General features: G+C 40.4%; 1 protein-coding gene across 2 annotated transcripts; it reads left to right on the plus strand.

The window, feature by feature from the left end:
* NAA50 (N-alpha-acetyltransferase 50, NatE catalytic subunit) lies at window positions 1-26,958 on the plus strand. Of its 2 annotated transcripts, none has more exons than XM_044449768.1 (5): window positions 1-136; window positions 13,028-13,164; window positions 14,670-14,789; window positions 19,252-19,318; window positions 23,372-26,958. In XM_044449768.1, exons 1-5 carry the CDS (start codon window positions 129-131, stop codon window positions 23,550-23,552), a joined length of 513 nt encoding a protein of 170 aa, XP_044305703.1. In that variant the 5' UTR covers window positions 1-128; the 3' UTR covers window positions 23,553-26,958. The 2 variants fall into 2 exon arrangements, with proteins under 2 accessions (XP_044305703.1, XP_044305704.1); XM_044449769.1 differs by having other exon boundaries at window positions 13,031-13,164.

The raw sequence follows: 26,958 nt of genomic DNA on the forward strand, positions 1-26,958 counted from the left end.
GAGTCCGCCGAGGGGTGGGACTGCGCACGTCGCGTGGTCGGTCGGAGCGGCCTGAGGCCCATGTGGAGCCATAACCGAAGCAGCCCAACCGCCACTGCCGAGCCAAGATCGCGGGGTCCTTAGCAGCGATGAAAGGGTGAGTGAGGGACCGGTGTCAGCCACCCCTTGCCGTTTCTAGCCAGCCGCCGCTTCCTGCAGGCAGCGGGCGAGCCTCGCTTTCTTCCCCTCGGGCTTTCCGGGCCGCCTCGGCGGGTCTTTGTTTCTCGGGTCCGGCCTCTGCCGACGGCGGGCTGATTTGGTCACTCCTCTACCTTCTCGTGAAGTGAAGACGAAGGGGACGCCTCGTGCCTTTCCAGGCTCCCGTTTTAGGGGGAATGTAATCGTGGATTCGGGGGGAAGTGCGGCAGCGGGGAGGGCTCGTACTCCCTGGGTCTTTCTTCGTTCTGACTAAATAGGCACGAGATCGGGTTGTAAAGCAGAGTGAGGCATGCTCCAATCCAGCACTCCCCTTTTCAGCAGGGAGCGTGTTGACCTACAAAGAAGAGTAGAGCGCTTTTAACTTAAACTGACACAGGTGAATGTTGTGCCATCTGTATAGATTGCCAGCTCCTAAGCACCTATTTTAAGGTGTAGAAGCCTGTTCTCCCTTCCATCTGTATGACACACACCGGGAGAGATCCATATATAGGGATTTAGGGATAAAAAATGAGTGGCTCTGAGATGGTTGAAAATCGGAAGACTAAGGGTGCAATCCTATGTCTGTTTAGGCTTAAAAAGCTAACGTTCTCTAAACAGCCATATAGGATTTGTTTTCTATCCAAACACCCTAAAGCGATCAGGAAATAGCCAAAGTACAAGAGCTTCCTTGTTCTGGAGAGATAGTGTGTTGCTTCAAATGATTAAGGTGTTATTTGTCTTTACACGTGTGACAGGAAAAAACTACAGATGCTTAAGAAAAGAAGGATTTCCTGATATATACAAACAAACCTTTTGAAATATTAAATCCATAATGTATGAACTCAGATTCCTAAATAGGACTGTTCTCCAAATCTTCAGTGCTTGTGCATTGAACAAGTGGTCAGAAGGCTTACAGTAGGCTGACTTTCCCTGTTCCCCAAAATGCTGCTTTGATTCAGACCCTTCCATGGCCACTGAGCTTTGGGATTCTTTTCTTACCTAGAGCTTAATTGCAAGCAAGTGGAACTTTCTTCCCAGAGCTGTATCACTTGGACTGTATTTCTCTGAGTGGGTTCCTCACACTCTTTGGCAGCTGCAAACAGGATTGGGGAGCAGTCTGAAGGTGAGCTGCCTGCCCCCAGTTTTGTGCCAGTTACTCAAATGACTACATTTCTTTATGAAGCACCAAAAATCAGATGAGGAAGAATCTTGGAGAGTTATATATCTGCACTGTGGTTAACATCTAGGACTTGATTTTTTAAAAAGATAAAATGTTGTTGGATGGTTGTATATGTTGAAAAATGATAGCTGTTTTTAATAGTAACCAAGATGAAAGCAAGACTAAAGGAATACTAATGTCACTGACTTCGAGAGAATTCTCAAAAAATAGTTGCATTCTGTTCAGATACTAATGGAGGAACTTTACAAATACAGAGTTCTTTGAAATTGAGCTGAGGCTTGTGTTGTCAGTGTGTCTTGACTCGTCAATAAATCAGAATTTGTTTTTAGATCAGTAATTTGTGTTATTTCCACTCAGGTCTTCATATTTGGAAATGGACTTTTATATTAGGGTAAAGAGCCATTTAAGCTCTGCTAAGGGTTTGTTTTGAGAAGGCAGAACCTTCTAACTAGTAGGAAATACCATAAGATGCACTGAATTGGTTATTCCTTTTAGATATTTTACAAACTAAAGGAAAAGTCCCATTGCAAGTTTAGACAATATAAAGGCCTAGAGCTCCCAGCATGGCCTAGCCATTTGGTTGGGGCATGCTGGAAACTGTAGGTCTTTTTTCTGTCTAGACTTGCACTTTGAATTGATATATTTATTTACAATGTTTCTTCCCAAAGCTGTCTGGGCAGTTCATGAAGGGTAAAGCCCAAGGTACAACAAGATAAGTATTAAATCTTTAAAAGTTGAAACAGTAGAGACCGCAGTAAAAACCAGAGTAAAAGCAGTGTAGCAATCAAAAACACACAGTGACATATTTAAACACAAACTTGAAAAGATCTGAAAAAAATAAAAGGTTTTCACTTGGCATGAAAAAGACCACAATGTAGACAGCCAGAGAGTCTCCTTGGAGAGAGCATTCTACAGCCAGGGTACCACCACTGAAAAGGCTTTGTCCTTAGTAGCTGCCCACCTCATCTCATTTGGTACTGTACCTGGAGTAGAGCTTATGAAGTTGATCTTAGCTTCTGGGCAGGTGTATATGGAAGGAAACAGTCTTTCAGGTAGTCCATTTGGTGCTTTAAAAGTTAATACCAATACTTTGAATTGGGTGCAGACATGGATTGGAAGCCAGCATAGAAATAAAGCACATAATTCATAATGAGCAATACAACAGTGGAACCAGTTACCTAGAGAAGTGGTGAACTCTCCCATACCAGAGACATTCAAAAAGAAACTGGACCATCATCTGAGAGAGATGGTGTAAATTGCTGCCCTGCAACCTCAAGGGGTTGGACCTGATGGCCTTGGCCTCTTCCAACTCTGCTATTCCACGATGATATACCACCCTACCCCAGTGCCTTCTCGCCCACCCCTATGTTCATTCTGCAGTTGCCCAGGGGAAACTTAAGGAGCAGCAAGGTTTGCCTTCCTACCTATCACCATTTGACAAAGGGGGGGCGGATTGCCAACTCTTGAGTAGGTTGCCATGATGGGCACTGTTTGCCATTGCATCCAGGTGAATGAGCTGGCCTCTCCCCTCACCAAAACAGGTGGCAGTTTGAATCCCAGAAGAGAGGGATTACTTGTAAATGGTGGAGAAACCGATTACTCCTAAATTTGTTTGTTTGTTTATTCATTCAATATATATACCACTACAATAGCCCATACCTGTGTGGCTTACAACAATTAAAACAGAACATTCTAAAACCAATAACAACAAATCATTAACTGTACCCAGACTATAAAATCATAATCCAACAGTATTAAAATACTACATTAAAACATTGAATAAAACAATTTAAATTAAAATCAACTATAAACCAGAAATGGGTTCAGTTAAAATCAAGTTACCACTAAAATCAAGTCTTTGCCTGGCACCAAAATGATAGCACAAGTACGTACTTAATGACTGCGAGATGTGTGGTGTTCCCTTAATCTTGCATGTTTCAGCTGTCAAAGGGAGCCTCTTGCAGTAGGCAAACTGCAAGGAAATTGACAAAGTGATTTGACACATAGGCAACTGTGCACACACCTGCCAAGACTGGAGGAAGAGTAATTCTAAGGAAGAGGAAAGCGGGGAGAAGGAAGTACACAAAAGGTGGAGGCAGTATTTTCTACTTAAAACATCATCCTCTTACTTTTGAACTGACACTTGTTACTGTCCTGCTGCTAATTAGCACTTCCTCAAGTCTACAGCAAGTCCAAATAGAGGAGATACTGGCTCTTTCCCCACCATTTTCATGGCTTCTGTTTATACCTATTACTGCATTCCCCCCACACCCAAATTCTTGGAAATATTTTCACAAATTTAAGTGAAGGGAAGTAAATGGAAGGGAAATTGGGGCAAATTTAGAGACTTCATTAAAAGGAGAATTTTGCTCAACTTAACTGTTCTAAAAGACAGCTGTGCTGATTTTTTAGTAAAGTATTTGACATACATTAATATTTTCATACTTTTGTTACCTGCCCAGAGAGCATCAGCTTTTGGGCAGTATAAAAATAAATAACAATAGTCAATGGAAAAATAAAGCTTTGATTTTTGGGTACTACATCTATTCCATTTATGCAATTTGACTTGTAAAATAAAATTGCCAAGGGATTTTGAACAGGTGTAACCAATACATTCAAGCCTACAAATTTCAAAGAGACCAAAAATATCTTTCTATCATTCAATACTGTGTGCAAGTTCTGAAAAAAGGGAATTATTATTCTGTATACCAACAAATTTTCTAATCACTTCAAATCAATTATAAATCCCCAACTATTTTTAAAGGGCTTTCTTTTACATCCTTTTAATTGTACTAGGTATAATAGATTTTCCATTTGTTATTAAATTCTTCAGACAGTCTTCTGTTTACATAATTGGTTAATTTTGTCATCACTGCATACTCTGCCAACTTATTTTTCCAATCTTCAATTGTTGGGGATTCTGTTGTTTTCCATTTAGAGGCAATTGTAATTATTGCTGCATTTGTCATATATTTAAATAACTGACATTCTTTGAGAAAGTCTCTGGCATTATATTCAAAAGCATATTCTTGGGACTCAAAGGAAACTTAATTTTAAAGGTTTTTTGTATTTTCACATGTATCAGTTTCCAAAATCTTTTAACCATATGTGGTCCCATCTACTTTATTACATTTCCACCATTTTCCATTATAGTCCTTATCTATTTTTTTCCTATATCTTTTGGAGTAATATACCACTGATAAAACATCTTACACCAATTTTCTTTTAGTGCTTGGCTAGCTGTGAATGCAATGTCTTTCTTCCATAAAGCTTCCCATTGACAAGGTGATATTTCTTCTCCAAGATTTTGCTTCCAAATTGTGATACTTTTCATGTCTTGTTGATTTTCATTATCATGCTGTAGTAACTGTTTGTGAAGTCTTCCTAATGATCATTTTGTTGTGTAATCGTTTTTTCAAAATCTGTTACATCTCTTACCTGATTGTATTTCTCCTTTCAATCTTGAAACCAGTTAGTGACAAGCTGTTCTATATTTTTCCTTCATCTTTTGAGTTTACTTTCCCCGCTCTCCCTTAACTCTTCCTTTTTCCTTTTGTATCATGTCCTTTGATTACAAAAAAGAAACTGTCTTGTCCTTATTGATTACATGTGCACTGCTCTGGGAACCTTTTTGCTGAAGATCATGGTAAATGCCTTAAATAATACAGAAGAGTGCGATATTAAATCCTACTGTGGTGTTGCTATCAAGACCCACAACTTAATCATGGAAGAACAGTAAAGTTGGGAGGGGTAATTACACATGATTTCCATTCATATCATACATAAATAGATGGCTTTCAGAGGTTTGTTAACTCCTTCAAATCTTGCACTCATTCTTGTGGGAAAAGATGTCTTTGAGTACAGGGTTTTGAGGATTGTGGCCTACGGCCTATACTCTACATTCTTGCCTGTCTTCGCTTTTAAAACCTTCTATGGTAGAACTTGCTTAAGAAGTAGTATGTGTTTCTGAGGGGAAGATCCTGCCTATCACCCTAAAGGAAGTGACAGGAAGGCCCCTCCTGAAAGAGCCAAAATCAGGTTCTGTGGACTGAAATAATTACTACCCAGGGTCTATTTTTTAGGTTTTGAACAAGATTCTTTAATGAGTAGTGTGTTCTTAAGTTAAGATAGTATTGGTGGATACGGATGATTTTGATCCATGACAGTGTGGTTTTCGGCCAGGTTTTGGGTCCAAAAGCCTAGGTCACCCTAGTGCATGACTTATCAGCCAGTAGGTGGAGTGCAATGTAATTAGTTCTGGAACTTATGGTGACTTTCAGTACTATTGACCATGGTCTCCTTCTGTCTGGTTCAGGTTTAGCCAATACTACCTGGCACATTAGTTTCAGAAGGTGGACCCTGGGGGACTTCTGTTCTGCTCCATGACCTTTAGCCAGTAGGATTCTATTTTGTCCTTCCTGCTGTTTAACATTTCCATCTGGGTGGACCACATGATGTCTTCCAGTTGTTTTGAACTATAGCATAACTCAACCCAGAGAGTTATAGTCCAAAGCACCTGCAGGGCACCTTAGTATTGCTAAGGTTTTGGCTACAGTATCATCAAAAGGCAGATAACATGCTAGTCTACCTTTGTTTACCGCCTACTGATCTCAGGGAGGCTGTGAAACTCCTAAGTAGATCTTGAAGGCAGTTTTAGAATGAATGAGGATAAATCAGCTGAAGTTTAATCTAGAAAAGACAGGAGTATTATGGGTGGAAAAGGATCAAATTTGTACTTGTGGTGGGGGGGGGGTATGTTCTGCTGAGCTCTACTGCTTTCTGTGAAAATGTAGGTAGTAGCAGTAGGCAGGAGTGCTTCTTACCTACTAGCTACATCCAGACTAGGCTGCTAGAATGTGCCCTCTGCAGAACTGCATTTGAAGATGACTCTGAAATTTCATGTGGCTCAGAATGCAGCAGGCACTAGACAGTTGAATGATATTACACCTATTGTGTATCAGCAGCACTGGTTTTCAGTGCACTTCCCAGACTGATTCGAAGTGTTGCTCAGATGTCATGTCCTTCACTTCTTCTTAAGAGAAGGCAGGGTGGAACACATCAGTCTCCATCCCTGCTAATGCTGGAGTAGCGGAGGGCCCCCTAAAGTATGGTTCAAAATCAGATAACAAGCACAAATTGACAACTTGAGTTCCTCTGTTGGAACCTGGGGGTGGGGTGGGGTGGGGGGGTTGGCATAATAAGATTTATGATTCTGACTTTATAACATGCATGCATGTTAATATATTATGCCTTCAAGAAACATGGCTTATGAATCCCGACTCTTCGGATATTTAGGGGCTCAGGGCCTATTTTGTCCAGGCTATCAATACTCATTCAAAGGGACGAGGATGTGGAGGCTTGGCTACATTGGTATCAGTGGACCTAAACACAGACATCCAGGTTGTAGAGTACAACTGCCCCCAAAATTTCCAGACCCTACTCATTAAAGGTGATTATTTTAGAAGTCTACTATGTGTTAACATCTACATTCCACCTAAGAGTTCACCTTTCTTAAGTAGGAGCTGCATCTGGGACATGTTAACTGATACACTAGACTCGCTAATATCTCGCTTCCCATATGTGCATGTTATTCTATGTGGGGGTTTTAATGCGAGAATAGGAGTGGGTGTCTTTGAGGAAGGAAATGACCTGAATGCTCAGCATGCCAGGCTGGCCCAGTTTCTAGATCTATCTTCAAAGGCATCAGTGGTAAACAATTATGGATGGGTTAAGTCTCTTGAAACTTTTGTGTCCAACCTCCATGTATTCCATGGCACTTCTTTTGATCTAACCAGTGGGACCTATACTTAACTTGGGACTGGCAGGGCTAGTATAGCAGACTATATATCTATTACTCCTGACTTAATCTGGTGGCTAAGTTTGAAGTTTTAGATTTTGCTTTCAGTGATCACTGCCCACAAAACTTATCCCTTAAAGTTAATTCCAACGTCATTATTTTATTTATTTATTTATTTATTTAGAAAATTTCTGTGCTGCCCAATTTGCCAAAGCCTTGGGGCGGCTCACAAAACATTAAAATATAATACATTAAAAATATAAAACGAATTTACAATATAAAATAAGTCACCCTGGCCAAAGAATAAAATAAGGAAATAATATTAGCAATTAAAATGACGTTTGAACAAAAAGGTCTTCACCTGGCGCCGAAAAACAAATAACGACGGAGCCAGGCGGACCTCTCTGGGGAGCGCATTCCATAGATTGGGCGCCACCGCAGAGAAAGCCCTCCTCTGAGTACCTACCCTCCTAATTTCCTTCATGGAGGGTTCCTGGAGAAGGGCATCTCCCACAGATCTCAGGGGGCGGGCGGGTGTATATGGATGTAAGCGCTGCTTCAGGTAGCCAGGACCCAAGCCATATATGGATTTTGATGAAGTCCTTACTCCCAATTTCAGAAGACTTAAATGGTCTGATAGAATACATTCTATTTTAACTTATACTCTGTTGAGCCAGGAATTGAGCTGCCTGGGAGATTCCTTCCTACAACACAATTCTGATATAATTGAAATTTTCAATGAGATTAATAACCGTTTTAAACCTCTTCGTACAAATAACAGACCAAAACTGATTAACTCATGCTCAAAATGGCTGGTTTGACCATGACTGTAAAATATTGAAAAAAGAACTGCTACAACACATGAGACAAGTTAGGCACAGTAGGGAAGGTGGGTTGTCTAATCTTTTGTTAAGTCCCAATATAAAAACTTAATTAAGCAAAAGAAACTGGAACATGCTAAGTTTCTTTAGCAAGAGCTAGATCAAGGATCAAGTGAAATAAACGATTCACCTTTTTTGGAACTGGTCACTAACTGTAAGACTAGTTCTTATACTGTATGAATCGACATGGCAATATCACAGAAGTGAGTACACCCCTCACATTTTGTAAATATTTTATTATATCTTTTCATGGGACAACCCTGAAGAAATGACACTTTGCTACGATGTAAAGTGGTGAGTATACAGCTTGTATAACAGTGTAAATTTGCTGTCCCCTCAGAATAACTCAACACACAGCCATTAATGTCTAAACCTCTGGCAACAAAAATGAGTACACCCCTAAGTGAAACTGTCCAAATTGGGCATTATTAGCCATTTTCCCTCCCTGGCGTCATGTGACTTGTTAGTGTTACAAGGTCTCAGGTGTGAATGGGGAACAGGTGTGTTTAATTTGGTGTTATCACTCTCACATAATGGTCACTGGAAGTTTAACATGGCACCTCATGGCAAAGAGATCAGAAAAAATGTTGCTCTACATAAAGATGGCTTAGGCTATAAGAAGATTGCCAAGACCCTGAAACTGAGCTGCAGCACGGTGGCCAAGACCATAGCGGTTTAACAGGACAAGTTCCACTCAGAACAGGCCTCGCCATGGTCGACCAAAGAAGCTGAGTACACGTGCTCAGCGTCATATCCAGAGGTTGGCTTTGGGAAATAGACATATGAGTGCTGCCAGCATTGCTGCAGAGGTTGAAGGGGTGGTGGGTCAGCCTGTCAGTGCTCAGACCATATGCTGCACACTGCATCAAATTTGTCTGCAGGGCTGTTGTCCCAGAAGGAAGCCTCTTCTAAAGATGATGCACAAGAAAGCCCGCAAACAGTTCACCGAAGACAAGCAGACTAAGGACATGGATTAGTGGAACCATGTCCTGTGGTCTGATGAAACCAAGATAAACTTATTTGGTTCAGATGGTGTCACGCGTGTGTGGCGACAACCAGGTGAGGAGTACAAAGCCAGGTGTGTCTTGCCTACAGTCAAGCATGGTGGTGGGAGTGTCATGGTCTGGGGCTGCATGAGTGCTGCCGGCACTGGGGAGCTACAGTTCATTGAGGGAACAATGAAGGCCAACATGTACTGTGAAATACTGAAGCAGAGCATGATCCCCTCCCTTCAGAGTCTGGGCCGCAGGGCAGGATTCCAACATGATGACGACCCCAAACACACCTCCAAGATGACCACTGCCTTGCTAAAGAAGCTGAGGGTAAAGGTGATGGACTGGCCAAGCATGTCTCCAGACCTAATCCCTATCGAGCATCTGTGGGGCATCCTGAAACGGAAGGTGGAGGATTGCAAGGTCTCTAACATCCACCAGCTCCAGTGAAAGAGGACTCCAGTGACAACCTGTGAAGCTCTGGTGAACTCCATGCCCAAGAGGGTTAAGGCAGTGCTGGAAAATAATGGTGGCCACACAAAATATTGACACTTTGGGCCCAATTTGGACAGTTTCACTTAGGGGTGTACTCACTTTTGTTGCCAGCAGTTTAGACATTGATGGCTGTGTGTTGAGTTATTCTGAGGGGACAGCAAATTTACACTGTTATACAAGCTGTATACTCACTACACTGTAGCCAAGTGTCATTTCTTCAGGGTTGTCACATGAAAAGATATAATAAAATATTTACAAAATGTGAGGGGTGTACTCACTTCTGTGATATACTGTATATACCAGGGCATGTTTGGTTTTCTTATTTTAGTTGTGTTTTGGGGTCTCAACAGTCACAGGAAGCATTTTTGTCACCCGGGGGACATTGGAATGGTTGCCAGTTTTAGTGCTGAAATCAGATGTCTAATTGCCTCCCTGAAATCTGGCAAATCCCCTGGAGAGGACATGCTTCCACCTTTGCATACATAATATTGTAGAAAGCTTATAAGGACCACAATTTACACCTCCATCATTGAGTCAGTTAAAAACTTCAATTCTGTTATATGCTGATAATATGGTCCTGATTTCCCAAACTAAAATTGATTTAAGGAGGCCTTTACATCAGTTAGGACACTATTGTAAAGAAGATGATCTCAACATAAATTATGCAAATACTAAACTAATAGTCTTTGGGGAGAAAAACTCAGAATTTCATCTTGGAGCATCCTTGATAACCCAATTAAGCAATGTGTGTATTTTTAAAAAAAATATCTGGGGGTCACTTTTAGGGACACTTTAAACTAGAAATTCCACCTTGAAATAGTCAAAACTCAGCTCTTAGGATTGTAGAGTCTATCTTGTACTTTTTTTACACTAAAGGAGTGCATTTGATAGATCTTGCATTGAAGTTATTTAAGACCAAGGTGGTTCCCCATCTCTTTTATGGCATTGAAGTATGGGGATGGAATGAGGACATACTGTCTCATTTGGCAGTAACTCAGAATACTTTTGCCCTACCCGGGCTGCTCTGTTAAGAGCAGAAACAGGGGTCCCTTCTCTTAGGGCTCATGCACACCTTGCTATTCAAAACAATGGAACAGGAACAGCTCCTCCAGCCTTAATTCTTTAGGGCATAAAATCATTCAATCTCCTATTATCAAAAGGCCCTAAAGGACTCAGGTGCCTTACCCCCATCATTGATAAACATTCCATCCCTGATGGTCTCCTAGGGGCTACAGCTGATAATTCCCATAATTAGGGATTGGATATATCATTCAGATGCCCTAACTGACCGTTTTTCAATTCTGTATTACATGGCTGCTCCTTGGTTTAAACTAATCAAACATGATCACTTAAGATCCAATTACTTAGTTACAATTCCTAATTATAGCCTTAGAGTGGCCCTTACAGCCCTTCGTTTCCAAACAACGTATAAAGCCCTCTTATCTGGCCGCTACTCTCATACTCCAATGGGGCAGCGTGTCTTTATCTTTGGATCACCTGAAGTGGAGAACCTCTTGCACTATGTTCTACATTGATCTATCTATCTGTCTGTCTATTTAAGATATTTGTATGCCGTCCTATGTGAGAGCCTCAGGATGGCTTACACAAATAAAATTCCAAAATTCCACAAATAAAATGCTGCCGATTTCAGGGGGCAGGAGGGCAAATAGGGAAGAAGGCATTCCTTTAGGTATCCTGGTCCCAAGCTGTTTAGGGCTTTATAGGTAATAACCAGCACCTTGAATTGAGCCCAGACTTCGATGGGAAGCCGATGGAGCTGATAGAGGACTGGGGTTATATGAGAATAATGCCCAGTCCCCAACCGCATCTTGGCAGCTCTGTTTTAAACCATCTGAAGTATCTGGACTGTCTTCAAGGGCAGCCCCACGTAAAGCATGTTACAGAAATCCATCCGGGAAGTAACCAACACATTACTGTTGCTAGGCAATCTTCCTCCAGATAGGAACGCAGCTGATGGATTAGCCGAAGCTGAAGGAAAGCCCTCCTCGCCACCACTGTCACTTGAGCTTCCAAGGACAGCTCTGTGTCGAGGAGCACTCCCAAGCTGTGGACCCTGTCCTTTAGAGGGAGTGCAACCCTGTCCAAAGCAAGGCCCAAGTCACCTATCCAAGAGCTCGAATCACCCACCAACAGAACCTCTGTCTTATCTGGATTGAGCTTCAGTTTATTGGCCCTCATCCAGCCCATATTGTGAACCTAGAGAATTTTTTTACTAGTATGCTACCCATCTTTAATGTTTCCTCCGATTCTGAGAAATTATGGTAGGCATGTCATGAGTGGAGCTGGCTGGAGCCAGGGGTCTGACTAGATGCCCTGGGAGACCCCTTCTGACTGGCTCTGTTTCTGTATTTCTTCTCAGATGCTGATCCACAAGTTTCTTACTGAGTTTCTCTTTTTGCTCATGCAGATAAAGAGATAAGAGCTAGGGAGGCTTTAAAGGGGACACCAACCTGAATTATGCCTGGTCTTTCTTTTAGTATTATGTTTTGATATACTTGATTTATGGTTTTATTTGTTAGTCCAGTATTTTATATTATAATGGCCCATGGTTAATTCAATAAACTTACTGACTCTGATTCAAAGTGTTGTTTATGACTCTTAAATACTTAAATGGTTTGGGTCCAGGTTAGTTGAAGCACTGCCTGAATGCTGTTATGAGCCAGCCTGAGTGATCAAATAATTGTTGGAGGCTTTATTCACCAGTCTACCATTAAGATCTCTTGAGGTTGATGGGTACTAGTTGATAAGGCCTTCTTAGTCCTGGAATTTCATCCCATGTGCTGGTTCCATGTATTCATATCCTTAAGAAGGTTTTAAAACATATTTGTTCTTCTTGGTTTGTGGAGGAAGGGTACTCTTGTATGACTTGTTAGGAAGAAACATGACTCTCTGAGGAAAATGATCTGCATTCATACAACTTAACATCCCAGCATCTATGCTTGGTTAGTATGCCATGTGGTTAGTACCTGCAGAGGTATTGGGAAAGAGAGAATCCATAAGATGGACTTTTCTTTTGTCCTTTTCCAAAATCCCTAAGATTTCACACTTGCCAACAGAAGGAAGGAGGAGTTGGAGCTTATCTCTTCTGGGGTGAAATGAGAGAGGCAGCTTACTACTTGTGTAATAAGTTCAGACATCTTGGCATTAATGAGCTGTAAAAGTGATTGTTGGATCCTTGTTGCTTTGCATACTATCAGTGAATCCATTGTTGATTTACGGATTTGTAGGATCTGTATAACATAAAAGGAATAGAGCCACCAGCTGTGTACTTTATTTGAGCATTTATTCCTACTAAATTTTAGTCCAACTTTCCCCCTAAATAATAGATCTAGAGTGAATCTGTACTGTATTATATATCACCTGAAGTGAAAATATGGTGTCAAGGTGATCAGTCCTAAAGTATCTAGCATATCTTAATAAGATATATTTTAACCTATCTAGCATATCTTCCTAGAGGTATTGAGCATGTTTTGATTTGTTCCAGTAGCCGGATTGAACTGGGTGATGTGACACCACACAACATTAAGCAGCTGAAGCGCTTAAACCAAGTCATCTTTCCTGTCAGCTACAATGACAAGTTCTACAAGGATGTGTTAGAGGTCGGCGAGCTTGCCAAGCTGGGTATGAGATTTTGATCTTATATTTGGTGGGTAGGTGGTTGTCCTTTGATCTTGGTGTATCCAAATGACTTTTGTTACCTAAGCTTAAGTTTTCCTGTGATGTTAATCAGCCTATACAATGTCTTGATTGCCATAAGCTTGCCTTTTATCCAGGTGTCTTTCTGAGATAACTGAGGTCATTGCCCACCCGCTTTACACCTGCTTTTGCCACTCTTCCAACTCTGTTTGTCCTGTGAACACTGTTGCTCAAGTAGACTATTCTGGTGTCACCTTCAGTTGCCCTTGATGACTGTTTAAAAGCTGTGGTTGGCACAGAAAGCAGTGATCCATTTCTAATGAGAAAAGGTTGTGGCAAGTTGACAGTGCTTTAGTATCATCACTGACTTCACATCAAAAGTACAATTTTGATGTGAAGCTGGGAATCACAATATTTAAAATGAGTCATTCAGCTCTTGTTTTCATGTACCTTACCCCAGTTATGTGGATAGGATCATCTTGTTTGTGGGCGTCCATACCTCAGCCTTTCCATTGCAAATCTTTCCCGTCTCCTACAAACTCAAGTAAGGTTCAGCCATTCCATCCCATGCTTATTCAGTAAATTCCATTGGATGCCGTACTCCCAGAAAAGCTTGTAGTCAGTGTAGCTCCATAGGAAGTCAGTGGGATAGTTCACCACTCTCCACTTTAGCTGTTGTAGCTGAGGGAGGGAAACAGGAACTTGACTGCACCTGTCTAGCCGAGGTATTCTGTCCTGACTGTCTGCTGCCAAAAAGGTCAGTCCCATCTTCCCCTCCACAACTGGAGGGAAAGCCCAATGCTTGTTTCGGTGGTGGACAACAAGGACACAAGTAGCACCACTGCTGGCTCCAGCTGGACTCTCGCCTAAAACTAGGGACCTTCCTCTGTCAAGGCATTGAATCCATCTGTGTGAACAAGTTGTCTTCTCCAGCTCCAAGCGAAAGTGGAAGGTGGGCTCTTCTGTTGCTCCCTCTGCCGAAAGGTGATTGACTACAGTTCTGCCCTCCAGCCTATCACTGCTCATCACAATTATGTGTAAATGTTTTCCAGATGTGTTCTGAAGTCAGTTCTTAAACTTCCCTTGATTTTATCACTTTGGGCTGCACATGGGGACTAATATGAATTAATGCTCCTTCATACAGAATATTTCCTGCGTGTAGAAAACTACCATGCCAGGGAAAGTGTTTTACTGTAACCTTCTCCTTGAAATGTTAGCTGCCTATATGCAGGCTTATTGTATGGTTCTTTTGAGAAAAGCTCTCACTATTCTGGCACAGATTACTGCTTCAATGGAAAATAGATATTTAATGTATGGAATTAAGCAAGGCTGAGGTCAGACTCGCTGTAACATATTTAACATGGAACTTGGTTTTACTGACTTAAACATACAGTACTCTTTATGTGTCCCCCGACCCTAGGAAATATGGTGGATAAGTCATATTTAACAAATGTTTTTTTCTGTCCCTCTTCTTACTTCTCTTTTGGCAGCCTATTTCAATGATATTGCAGTGGGTGCAGTGTGCTGTAGAGTAGATCATTCTCTGAATCAGAAAAGACTGTACATCATGACACTTGGATGTCTGGCCCCTTACCGAAGGTTGGGAATAGGTAAGGCTGTCTTGCAAATGACCAGGTGGCTCTTGGGTATGGAGCACAGGGCTAAGGCTTACAGAAACAAAGTTGGCACTCAATTTTAGGGAAAACATTATTTTAATAAATATTTTGCTCACTTGTCAGAGACAACAAAGTAGAATGTATGAAACAGAATACACTTGACTTTAAAATGCAAAACAAGAAACAGACTGAAATAAATTAAAATTCTCAGAGGCCAGCAAAGATATGCACATCCCAGGGAGGATATTCCCAGAATGTAGGGCTGCAACAGAAAAGGTCCTGCCTCTGATAAATGGCAATCTTATGGCTCTCAGTGATGAAACAGAGAACAGAGCCTCAGGTGCTGGTCTTAAACTTGGGCAGGCTTATATAGATGCAAGAGGACATTCAAATAACCTCAGAGCTTTAAATTCATTCTGGAAATGGGCAGGCTGCCAATGGCCTGGTTCACATGATCATGGTGGAGGGAACAAACTACAATGACATATATGCTCCTTTGCACATGCTTGGAGAATTAGCTTAATTACCTTTGACAGCATGGCTTGTTGTATCTTTCAGATCTGGCCAGGGTGGCTTATTACAAGGGTAACAAGTCAGTCAAAACCCTATAACAGTCCATGCGTTAGCGATGGTTCGTAATCCATAGCAACAGGCCACTGAGGCCAGGTTTGTATAATGTGAAATCTGCAGTGCTGAGAGTAATTATTCTAATTCTCCTGTCAACTGGCAAGCATGCATGGAGCAGGAAATGAGCTACCTACATTGTCATCATTTTTAATTACTGGCCTTTCTTAAGGACAGCCGCATGTTAAAGCACATTATAGTCATTAAACCTGAATTATAACCAGGACATGTGTTACTGTAAAAACTTCAGCTTTCTCTAGATAAGGCTACAGCTGGAAAATCGGCCACACTTGTAAAAAGTACTCTTGCCCACCAGTGGTATCTGGTGCTCAGTGGCAGGCACTGAGTCTCCGGAATCTCTCATGCTATATCCCTGGCTATTTAGGAGGAGTGCAGTCCCACCCGGACAGTTGTATCCCTCCAAATTAGAAGACTTTACCCACAGCAATGTCTGGATTAAGCTTTAACTTGTTTGTTCTCATCCATCCCAAAACTAATGCAATCCCTTGTTCAAAAGATCTCTACCACATCCTTGGGAAATACCATAGGAGACTCTGAAGCTGTAAAAACAGCACAGCCAAACATAGATTTTAACAAATGCTTCAATTGCATGTATTGCCATGCAATTGTAGCTGGCAATTTGTGGTTAGTACACAAAGCAGAACATTGTGGAAAGTTATCTTCTGGACTATTGTCAAGAGAAACTCAGGCAAAATACCACTGGCCTTAACTCTGGTTCTAGGGTTTCATGTAAAATTTAAACTAATTTCTGAAATTCTGGAGGTAACCCATAAATTCTCAATGTGGCAAAAAATTAAACATTTTTCAATAAATGTTATTGAAGGCCTTCTTCCTAGTGCAAGAGACAATAGCTGTTATCTGTCCTGACCTTGTTTAATGCAGTCACATCCACAACTATTCTGAGACTATCAGCCCCCTGCCTATTTTTAATTAATGCTATCCGATCTGGTTGTACTAAAATAATTTCTTGTAATCTGTCAGGCAAGATTGCTGTTAATATTTTGTCGTCAACACTGATTAATGAGTTGAAAATTAAGCAGAAGATTTGGTATCTCATTTAGGAATTAAAGTAATTAAACATCATTGAGCACTAATGAAAGCGAACCCAATTAAAAAATGGATTGCACAAAGGTTAATGCTTGGGAACTAAAAGCTGCAAAATATTGTATACCTCTCAGTTGGAAATAAACCAGACCAAGTGATTTCCCCATTATCATGTTAGCTCCTGCATTTGTGATTTCTTCAGTTCACAAAGGTGCCCTTAAAATGGGTTTGTAAAAAAATCTAGACAGGAATATTGGCCTGAGGAGGAAAAAAGCCTCCATAACTTCCTCTGACACTCCACAACCTCTGCTAGACAATTCTGAATACAAATTTAAGAATTAGAATTTATGCATTCAGGATGATTTTCCACTGTTGTCTTCAATCACTGAAATGATCTTTCGATGTTGTTGTTGCCTGAGTTAATGTGCCAAGATCTTATGGGAGCATCCCTTAATCACCCAACGTCTTTCTTAAACTAATGCAAATTCTCCTTGCTCTGAAGAAACCCTGTTTAACTCACATTTAACATGCTGTACCTTCTGATAAAGTCATGCATTTTGAGAGGTGGCAAACGGACTTATTGGTGTGTTCAACATATCACTCAAAGCTATTTGTTGTTCCTTTTAAAATTTATTTTTAGGAGATGCATAAGCAACAGTTCAGCCCAGGATGGAAGCATTTACTAGACTCCCACTCAGTGGAGCATGAGTTGGTTGTAACCTCTTTGATTTGGAAATATTATTGTAGCTCAGCAAGAATCTGATTTTTAGGACTCATATTTTAACAAAGAGACATTAAAGTGCCATGGACCAGAAGGCCTTGGGCTAGTTGTGAATTGCACATCCAAGGAAACTGGGGCATGGCCTACTTACTAACATTGTTTCAATCTGATATTCTCTGATTTGGCATAGCAAGGATGTCAAAACAAAGCAAAACAAAACAAAATTCAACTATTAAGAGTAATAATGGGCAGAAGATATAAATGTCTAATCGCTCACATCAGAGTCATTAAGGCCATACTTTATCATATAGGCCTGAATTGTGAATCACACCATTGCTGTTCTCTTAGGGGGTCATGTATTCCTGTCCGGGAGAGGATTTAAGATCTTGCTAAAATACCCCCATCACACACCCATAATCAGTGTCGAGCAGTTTTCTAAAACATACACGAACTATGGCTAGAGATTCATTACTGGGCCCATGCATGTTACAGGGGTCTTTCCTAGAAACTAAAAACCACAAATTCCTTTAGCTTAGAAAGCACTTTCTTATGTTTAACTGAGTCCCTTGACATTCCAAGAAGTCACTTTAAAGATGAACTTACTATGAAAGTGGAATTTGCCTTTGTAAACATATAAACCTAATCTTTTCTACAGAAGAGATCTATTTCAGAATAATTTGAAAGAGTGCACTTATAGTATATTACCACAGCTGTGCCGTTCACCCTTACAATGGGGGTAGAAAAGGAACAAAAACACTGCCATGTTAGAAAAAAAGAATAATACATGAAACTCATCCATATTTTTTTTTTAAAAAATCGCTAAAACAATGAGGAAATAAAATTGTCAGTTTCTTGTAAGATAACAGCACATTCTGTTACACCCCACTCCTACTCAATTATATATTATGTCACTAAATATTAAGACCATCAATACTAGTAAAATTAATGCTGTCTAAAGAAGCAGGAAAGGAGAAACGGGGGGCGGGGAGTCAAGTTAAAATGTAACAGAGCAAATGAAGTGGCAAGATACCCAGAACTTTATCTACTCATGCTATATAAACCATGGCTGAATACCTGGAGTTTTCAAGTCAACTTCTGGAAGGTGGAGAATGGAATTAAACTGAAGCTGTAGCAGAAGCTTGGCAGATCAGAAGGCAAATTATGGACAAAATAGTTGGGTGGAGACCCAAAATTGGGTTTGCCTGATGGCCATACCTCCTGTTGGCCCTGACCCCTTTCCCCAGACAAGAAATCATGTGATAGTTTGCTGGCTTATTGAAAATTTTAAATATGCTTTGTGCTTTTAAAAAACTCTCCATCCACTAGTAGAATGCTGCCTTCAAGAGCTTCTCTAAATATAAATTTGATCTGTGGACTGTAAATTCAGCACTTCTGGTTTAGAGTCTTCCATCTGCCATCTAGATATTAGACGTACCATTGTTCTTGAAATAGTTCAACTTCTTGGGATACTGGCCAGCCAAGATAATTTTGTAACATAACCGAAGAAGTTTGGAAGTGATCTCTTTATTTCCGGTGTCGGCATTGGCAGGACTGCCAGCCAAATTTGCTGGAAAAATCTCCCAGACCCATCAGGAAACCTTCCTGATACGCAAGTTTCTGGGGGAGACTATCAACATTTGTTCCCAATCCCTGCAGAGGTTTGCTGTGCCTGCAGTCCAATCTGACCAGCTAATGATCAGTAGTGAAAGATGCTGGACTGAACCCCCAAACACATTCTGCAGAACATCCTCTGTGCACATAGAGCCACTGACGTACCCCATGAGGAAAAATACTAAAAAAATAGAAATACTCATTTAGTTTCATTAGTCGGATTAAAGTTTTGCCTCTCAAGTCAATATTCTGAAGGGTGTTCTAATATTCTAAAACTAATGTAAACTCTTCATCTGAAGTAGCAAGCCTAATATCTGCTATTGCAGTTAACTTTCTGATTTCTGAGCTGAGTAGCATTGATTTTGGAATGGGTTGTGTTCGTCCTAAGAAAGATTAGAAATAACTTTGTTCCTGTTTGCCTTGATTCCTTTATAGGAACTAAAATGTTGAATCATGTGTTAAACATCTGTGAAAAAGATGGCACTTTTGACAATATCTATCTGTAAGTAAACACTTAACTTCTCAGATATAAGACTCCTAAGGGAAGGGATCGGTTGCTTACTTTTTTTGCTCCATCTAGCATAGTGTGACAAGAATGAAAATACTGTTCAGGTCTTTTGGTATTGAGAACACTAAGGCAATGCAGTTGTTAAATCCCAATTGTCATGTACCACCATTTGTTGTGGGGCAATAAAGTCTGAGTATATTGGCATTCCTATGCTGTGCACATGTTTGAACTAAACCTTCTGAGGCATACACATGTTCTTGCTGATCATTATAGAAATACTATTTAAATATAAGAATTGGTGTCCAGATTTACTGTTTTCTCCCTATCCCTTTTTCCTTTTGTGCCATGTCATTTGGGTTGAAAGCTGGCAAGCAAGGACTGTCCCATTTTTACTGATCATATGTAATCTTTTCTGGGAGGCTTTTTGACTAAAGAGGGTAGTTGAATGTTTTTAATAATAGGCAGGTCACTAAAGTGAGTGGGTCCCTTGAAAGAGGTGATGATGAGACCACTTCTGAAGAAATTCTCCTTTGACCCAGAAGTCCTTAATAACTTTAGACTGGTAGCAAATGTTCATTTCCTGGGAAAGATTCTTGAGTGGGGAGAGATGGGGGAGCATGATCTTGTTGATACACTTGGACCTCTCGGTGACTTTCGATACCATCAACCATGGTATCCTGGGGTGCTTTTCTGAGCTGGGAGTAGTGGGTACTGTGTTGCAATGGTTTGTGCTCCTACTTGGAGGATCACCCCCGGAAGCTGGTGCTTGGGAAATGTTGTTCAATCCTAAGGATTCTGCAGCATTCTGTACCCTCGGGGGTCTGTTCTTTCCCCCATGCAATTCAACATCTACATGAAACTGCTGAGTAGGGTCACCCACAACTTTTGGAGTGCATTGCCATCAGTACACTGATGACATGGTGCTCTACCTCTCCTTCTCATCTTCAGCAGGTCAGGCTGTGGATGTGCTAAACTGGTGCCTAGCAATGACAGTAGACTGAACAAAGGTCAACTGGAGCTCTGTCCAGATAACAGAGATGCTGTTGGTAGCTGGTTTCTCTGACCAGATGGAGGGTGTTCAATCTGTTCCAGAAGGAATTGCACTTAACTGGGACTTGTAGAACCACACATAGAAGACCAGATCTTGCTTGCACTGGCTGCCTGTATGCTTCTGGGCCTAATTCAAAGTGCTAGTTTTAACCTATAAAGCCTATCAACATAAGCATCTTTCAGGTATACAAAGCAACAACAAAAGCTGAAGAAGAAATAAAAACTGATATGCAGGCATCAAAGAGGAAGTTAGCAGAGCAAAACAAGACATGCTGATCATCATCGGTGACTGGAATGCAAAAATAGGAAACAAAAGCAGCCTCTAATATTGTGGGGAAATATAGATTATGGGTCAGAAACGAAACAGAATGACTTACAGAATTCTGTGTAGCCAACTATCTGTTTATTGCAAATACACACTTCAGGCAGCTGATCAGACAACTTTACACATGAACATCACCAGATGGCCAGTATAGAAATGAAATAGATGAAGTAATTGGAAGTGAATCAGAACAACTGTGGACTGAAACAGGGACACTATGACAGAATAATGCAAAAAGACCACTCCTGTAGCAAAAAGAAAAGCCAAATGGATGGCAGAAGAAACACAATTGCAAGGAGCAAGAAGCAGGAGCAAGAAGCAAGAGGTGACAAATTGGAAGAGGCACTTATATCACAAAAGTGTGCTGGCTACTGGAGCACACCAATTCGGAAGAAGTTCGGTTTATACTTTATAGAGCATAACAAAGCTGCTCTTGTATCATGTAGACAAGAAGCTAGTGTTAAGACAAAACAATTTAGTGAAATAGAATGGTTTCCTATAGGCAAAGGTGTAAGACAAAGGTGTATTTTGTCTCTCAATCTGTGCAATTGCTACATAGTACATCTAAGAAACATCTAAAGATCAGAGGAAGGAGTGAAAATTGCCTGGGGATTAATTTAAAATACACAGATAATACAGAATTACTGACAGAAACCAACAATTGAAACAGCTCCTGATGAAAGTGAAAGAAAGTGCAAAAGCAGGAGTGCAGTTAAACATTTTTAAAAAAACAATTGTGACTACAGAAGAATTACACAACTTTAATTCAATGAATAAATTGACATTTCAAAACAATTTTGCATATGTTGGCTTAATTATCAATTCAAACAGAGATTGCTACCAAGAAACGAGAAGACTGAAGACACGGAAGAGCAGCAATGAAAGAAATAAAAGATCATTCGGTGTAAGGATGTTTCACCGAAGTTGAAACTCGACCATTCACACTGGTATTCCCAATCACTTTCTATCAGTGTGGAAGTGGAACAGTGAAGAAAGCTGGCAAAGAAAAAAAGATAAGTATTCAAAATACAATGCTAGAGGAGAGCTTTACAAATACTTTGGGTGGATCCTAGATCAAATCAGGCCAGAATTTCACCTGAAAACAAAAACAATGGAAATGAAGCTGTCATACTTCAGGCATATCATGAGAAGGCAAGACTCACTGGAGATGACAATAATGGTAAGCAAAGTTGAAGGCAGAAGAAGAGGAGGAAGGTGAATGATAAGGTGGATTGAATATATAACGGAAACCTTGAATTTGCAAGAGCTGAGCAGAGCTTGAAGGACAAAACATTTTGGAGAGCTTTCATGCATAGGATGACCACAAGTCAGAGACAATTTCAGAGCGTGTAACAACAACAAGGCATTATGTTATAGAACATTTGATAGTGGTCTGGGTTTGTTATTCTTTTATCCTTTCTACTGCATGTCTGTTGTACAATATTTTCTTTTATATTTATTGAGTTTTCTTTAATATTTGTGTTAAAATTGATAACTGGATTGGGGGCTTTTTAAGTCAGAAAGGCAGGATATTCAAATCAATGTAATGGAGTTAAATATTTTATTTCTAGGTACTTGCAGCGTATGCTTTTTATACCATAAGATTTGTCAAACCTTAGTAAAAGCAACTATTTAAGTTGGGCCTTCTAACCAGAAAAGACATAACTGCACCAAATGCAACATAACTGGATTCTGTTAGCCCAGAATGAGTGGTGTTTCTAGGAAAAAATTGATGATAATGGTTGGTTTTCTTTTACATCTGGGTGGCCCCAGCCAGCATGGCTGTTGGTCAGGAATGTGGAGTGTCATAGTCCCAACTCTGCTTTACTTAATTTTTGAAGTTTTTGAACACATTAGTGGTAGCAAGGGTCTGCATTGTTTGGCTGGCTTTGCTAGCACAGACAGAAACTTATTCCCTGTTTCCTTCCAGCAGTTCCCTGGCTGAAGACAGGCAATTCCACCTAATAGCAAAAGAATCCTACCTACATTTCCAGGAAAGCTTGGAAGGAAACATGGTTTCAGCTGATGTTCAGAGCTGCTCAGCTGAATGACAGCTGAAACATTTCCTCCTTTGTAGTGCCTTTCTTTTGCAACACAAAAGAGAAGTAAATGCTTGTGGGGACTCCAGATACTGCTTAGCAGTGAGACTGGGAACTGCAAAACTAAGCATCATCTGCAGGAATTATCTTTCTAGCCTGCTGTGGAAAGAGATAGGCAGTGTGAGTCATCTGGCCTTGATGCTGAGGAGAGGGCAGGGATGAACAAAAAGCCTTCGCCTCAGCTGCAGCTTCAAAGTTGGGAGGAAGACTTTTTGCTTGCCATTTTCTAGAGGTGAATCACACTAGTGGGTATGTTTGTGACAAAGTGATGGGCTGAGAATTAAGTTGAAATGTATTTTGCTGGTGCAGAATATTGCAGCAAATGACTGACAATATTGGCTTGGGTGATTGAAGGTCATATTAATTACAATTTGAGGTTGGATGGTCCTCAATTCATGCTTTAGATCCTCAGATTATTTTCCTAAAAATATTAGTTTCAGCATAATCTTGTCAGCATTTTAATATTTTCTCTGCTCTTTCCCATTTCTTCCTGGTTATCAGATACACCTGTTGGACCAAGTTGCAGCCTTCAGGAAAAGCTAATAACATTTTCCCCTTTTCTTTTTTTTACCCCAGGCATGTTCAGATTAGCAATGAGTCAGCAATTGACTTCTACAGAAAGTTTGGGTTTGAAATCATTGAGACAAAGAAGAACTACTACAAGAGGATAGAACCAGCAGATGCTCATGTGCTGCAGAAAAATCTGAAAGTCCCTTATCATGGCCAGAATACAGATGTGCAAAAGTCTGACAACTGAACAAAACCCAATGAACGCTTTCTTGCACTTTCTTGTCACCAAATAAGGAAAGAGAGGCCTGGTGTGTGTGTTTTGCTTTTTCCCTTATCCTAATATGTGCTATATTCTTTCCAACCAATTAATAACTTCCCCCGGTATTGTCAAACTGTGTGTTTGCCTTTTATAGCTCTACTTTGCATTCTTTGGGAAGGAAATAGTATGCAGTTCTAGTTGGGGGACCTTTGGTTGGTCTTCCAAAGGTGGATTTTTCTTCAGTATGTGTGATTGCCACGCATTCCCATTGAAAGGCAAAGTTTAAGCAATACCTTGCATCCAGCCGCCTAATACCATACAAAAACTTTTGAAGGCTTTTTGCTCTCTAGCTTTTAACTTAATTTAGCAGTTTTTTGGCCATACTTACCTTTTGAACATGCACATGCATCAGTCTTGTAGCTGGATCACAGCTTTTGAGTTGCCATTTCTGTATTGAGACAGAGTGACTGGCATAAAAATTCATCTTGCTGAGCCGTCAGCCTAGTCAGTTTTTTGGCCACCTGATACCATATTCCTTAACTGTGGTATCATTGAGGATTCTGAGTGGTCTGTACTATCTTCCACTCTTCTCCCATTAATTATAGGAATTGAACTGGCAACAGAAACCAATTGGCTTTGGCACAGTGGAGGAACCAGAAATTTAGGATGGCTAAAGAAGATCAATTGTGACATTTTTAACAAAAAAGAGAAAAAGAAAGAGAAAGGAGAAGGAAGCTTTGCTTTTGAAATGGCTCTACTGGATTGGACTCTGTTTGCTTGCTGAGATTATACTAAAATAGAAGATGGTTAAAACTATTTTTCCTACCCTTCTGAAGACTCGGTACAGATCTGAAAAGGGGGTGATATGGAACACCAGATGGCAGTGGCTTATTGGGGGAAGTATTGTGAGGATTCAAAAAAATAACTTGCTTTCTCCTAATATTGTAAGAACTGTAGCCTTCTTTACTGAGCTCTTGCTTTGTATTTTGTTACGCTTTTATTTGCAATTGCATTTTGAGCTTCTAGCATTCAGTATAACAAATCCAGCTTACCTTTACAACTCTTCTCCTCATATGGGGAAATGTACCTTAGGGGAAAGGGGAAAGCCTATCTTATCACCTCAGTCAATATTAAATTGTATTTCTATTTTTGAACCTAAGTTGTATTTTGCGCTTTTCAGCTTTGAAAAATCTTTGTGGGGGCATGGTTACAGTGTAAATTTGCCAGCAGATGTTGTATTTTCACTGCGATCCTAAATTGAGAACTGAGGGGATCGAGACTGAGAAAGCTCAAGCAATTTGCATGTTTATGCAGCCTGTAACTACAGAGGTATTGGGCAGCACTACAACTTACACCCTTCATTGTGAGGCTATCACAATATCCTGAAATGTATGCCTCATTACAGACGGGCCATCTGCATTGCTGCATGTTAATTCTTTTGACCAGAACAAACATCAAGCTTATCCTTCAGAAGCCTTGCACTGGAAGACTCGTGTGCTGCTTCTTTGGTTGTGGTTTGCAAAATGTTATATTGTAGTTCTTGAGAATTTGTCTTCCTTTTACAAAGATGTTAAAGGACATCTAAAGCTCAAGTGCCAACTTTGCTTCCCCATTTAGATAAGACAAGTAGCATGAAGGGGAAAGTACTATATTAGAGAATGTATCTACAGCTCAAATCAACATCTGGCCATACCTGCCTTCTGGTACTAAGGGAAATGCATGTCCTCTTTTTTTTTTGGAACTGAATGAGTGGACACTTGGAATGGTGTCTCTTAATCTTCCAATCACTTGTTTTGCAGGCAGCTTTCCTCTTTAGGTTTCAAGAAAATCCAAACTGTTTGTTTTGATTTTTTTAAAATCACTGTCACTCTGTGAATGTATTTCTCAACGTTTCTTGAGATTCCCATTGTACAGTAAACCTCCCTTAGTAACTACGTTTTATAGGAGATCGAAGGAAAATAAATTGGGAATCAAAGCTCCACTTCATCACTTACCAGTCATGTCAGCCAGCAGGTTTTCCTTGCTCAGAAAGCTGACAGGATTTAATCCCTAGCTCCTTCAGCTTAAGTATGCTGAAGTGTCACATGGTGGATGTTTTTTCCCTTCTTGGTGTGCTTTGAAATTTGCCAATCTTGGTAAAAAAAAAGTTTTGTCTTTTGAAATAGTTAAGCAGGGGTTGCCTGGAATGGTTGTTCTTAATATTTTGTGTGGTATTATCATGACTTTCCAGCCTCTGGCGATTCAGCATATGTACAACTATGTTAATTTGTTGAGAAGTTCTGTTAAATTATTATTGGCACTCCTTGTGTAGAAGTTCACAAGGAGCTTGTATATTCAATAATTTACATAGCCAATATAGCAGGACAAATGTAGAGGCCCCACACAATAGGCTTTCTCATCAGATAGCAAAACTACACAACTGCTGAATTTCATAAGAAACTTTTCAGTATTTAGGTGGTCATGATATGCAACTAGAAGGAAAGGAAAACCCAGGACACATCCTTTACTTGGCAGGGAAGGGGGGAATATTTTTGTATACACAAAGTAGCTGGGATTACTTGATTCAGTTAATGGTTAAATATGTCCATTAAAGATGACATACTGTTACAGCTGAAATAAATTCTAGTTACGTTTTCATTAATGTTTCCTGTTGCCCTGTGATGTCTAATAGATTTTGAACTGAACAAAAAATAAGAGATCCTGTGCTTCTGGGTTGGCAACTTATGTGTTAATTCGATTTTGGCTGATCTGCAGGATGTATGTAAAATGACTCCTTATCCCAGTGCCTTGATTAGTGTAAATGTTTTGAATGTGTTAATGCATACAGAGCAATGAGTTCACCCGCTGATAAGATCATGTGTGTCATTTGAGTCATTGAAAAGGACCTTGGAAGAAACCTGCTATCTTACCCTTGGCATAACTGAAAATGCCTTTATCCAAGAAATAAAACATTCTCCTGATCTAAGCATTTCTGCTCAAAGCAGGATAGTGGTCTGAAATAGCTGTAACTTTGGTGCCAATTTTTCATGTGATGTGGCATGGTTGTTAACTGAGTAAATTTGACGATAAAATGCCTTGGAGATTATGTGAAACCATGGCTTGGCTACACTGTTGTAGCCTCTGTCCTCCCTGGCATTCTGCACCCTAATTCCATTGTGATTTACCTTGTCACTGGTGAGAGACTTTTTGTTTGTGAGTCTGCAGTGTGTAAACACAGCAACCTTGAAGGAGCCTGCAGCTCTGTCAGGTGCCTTCATTCCACCCTGCTTTTGCACGTCTACACCAGAGTTTCTCAAAGTCTTCTGAAGAATCGTCCAACAGTTTCAGTTGAAGCAGGCAGTGCTTTTTTCCTTCCATCTTGTACAATCCATTAAAATCTATTTTGTAAAAATTA

This window comes from Varanus komodoensis, unplaced genomic scaffold, assembly GCF_004798865.1.
Source record: "Varanus komodoensis strain SLA01 unplaced genomic scaffold, ASM479886v1 scaffold60, whole genome shotgun sequence".
Lineage (NCBI taxonomy): Eukaryota > Metazoa > Chordata > Lepidosauria > Squamata > Varanidae > Varanus > Varanus komodoensis.

Bases quoted from the DNA above. Each gene is read 5' to 3' on its own strand.
- NAA50 (XM_044449768.1), top strand. The intron at 14,790-19,251 runs GTAAGGCTGTCT...ATTCCTTTATAG, and splicing joins TTACCGAAGGTTGGGAATAG to GAACTAAAATGTTGAATCAT. The intron at 19,319-23,371 runs GTAAGTAAACAC...TTTTTACCCCAG, and splicing joins ACTTTTGACAATATCTATCT to GCATGTTCAGATTAGCAATG.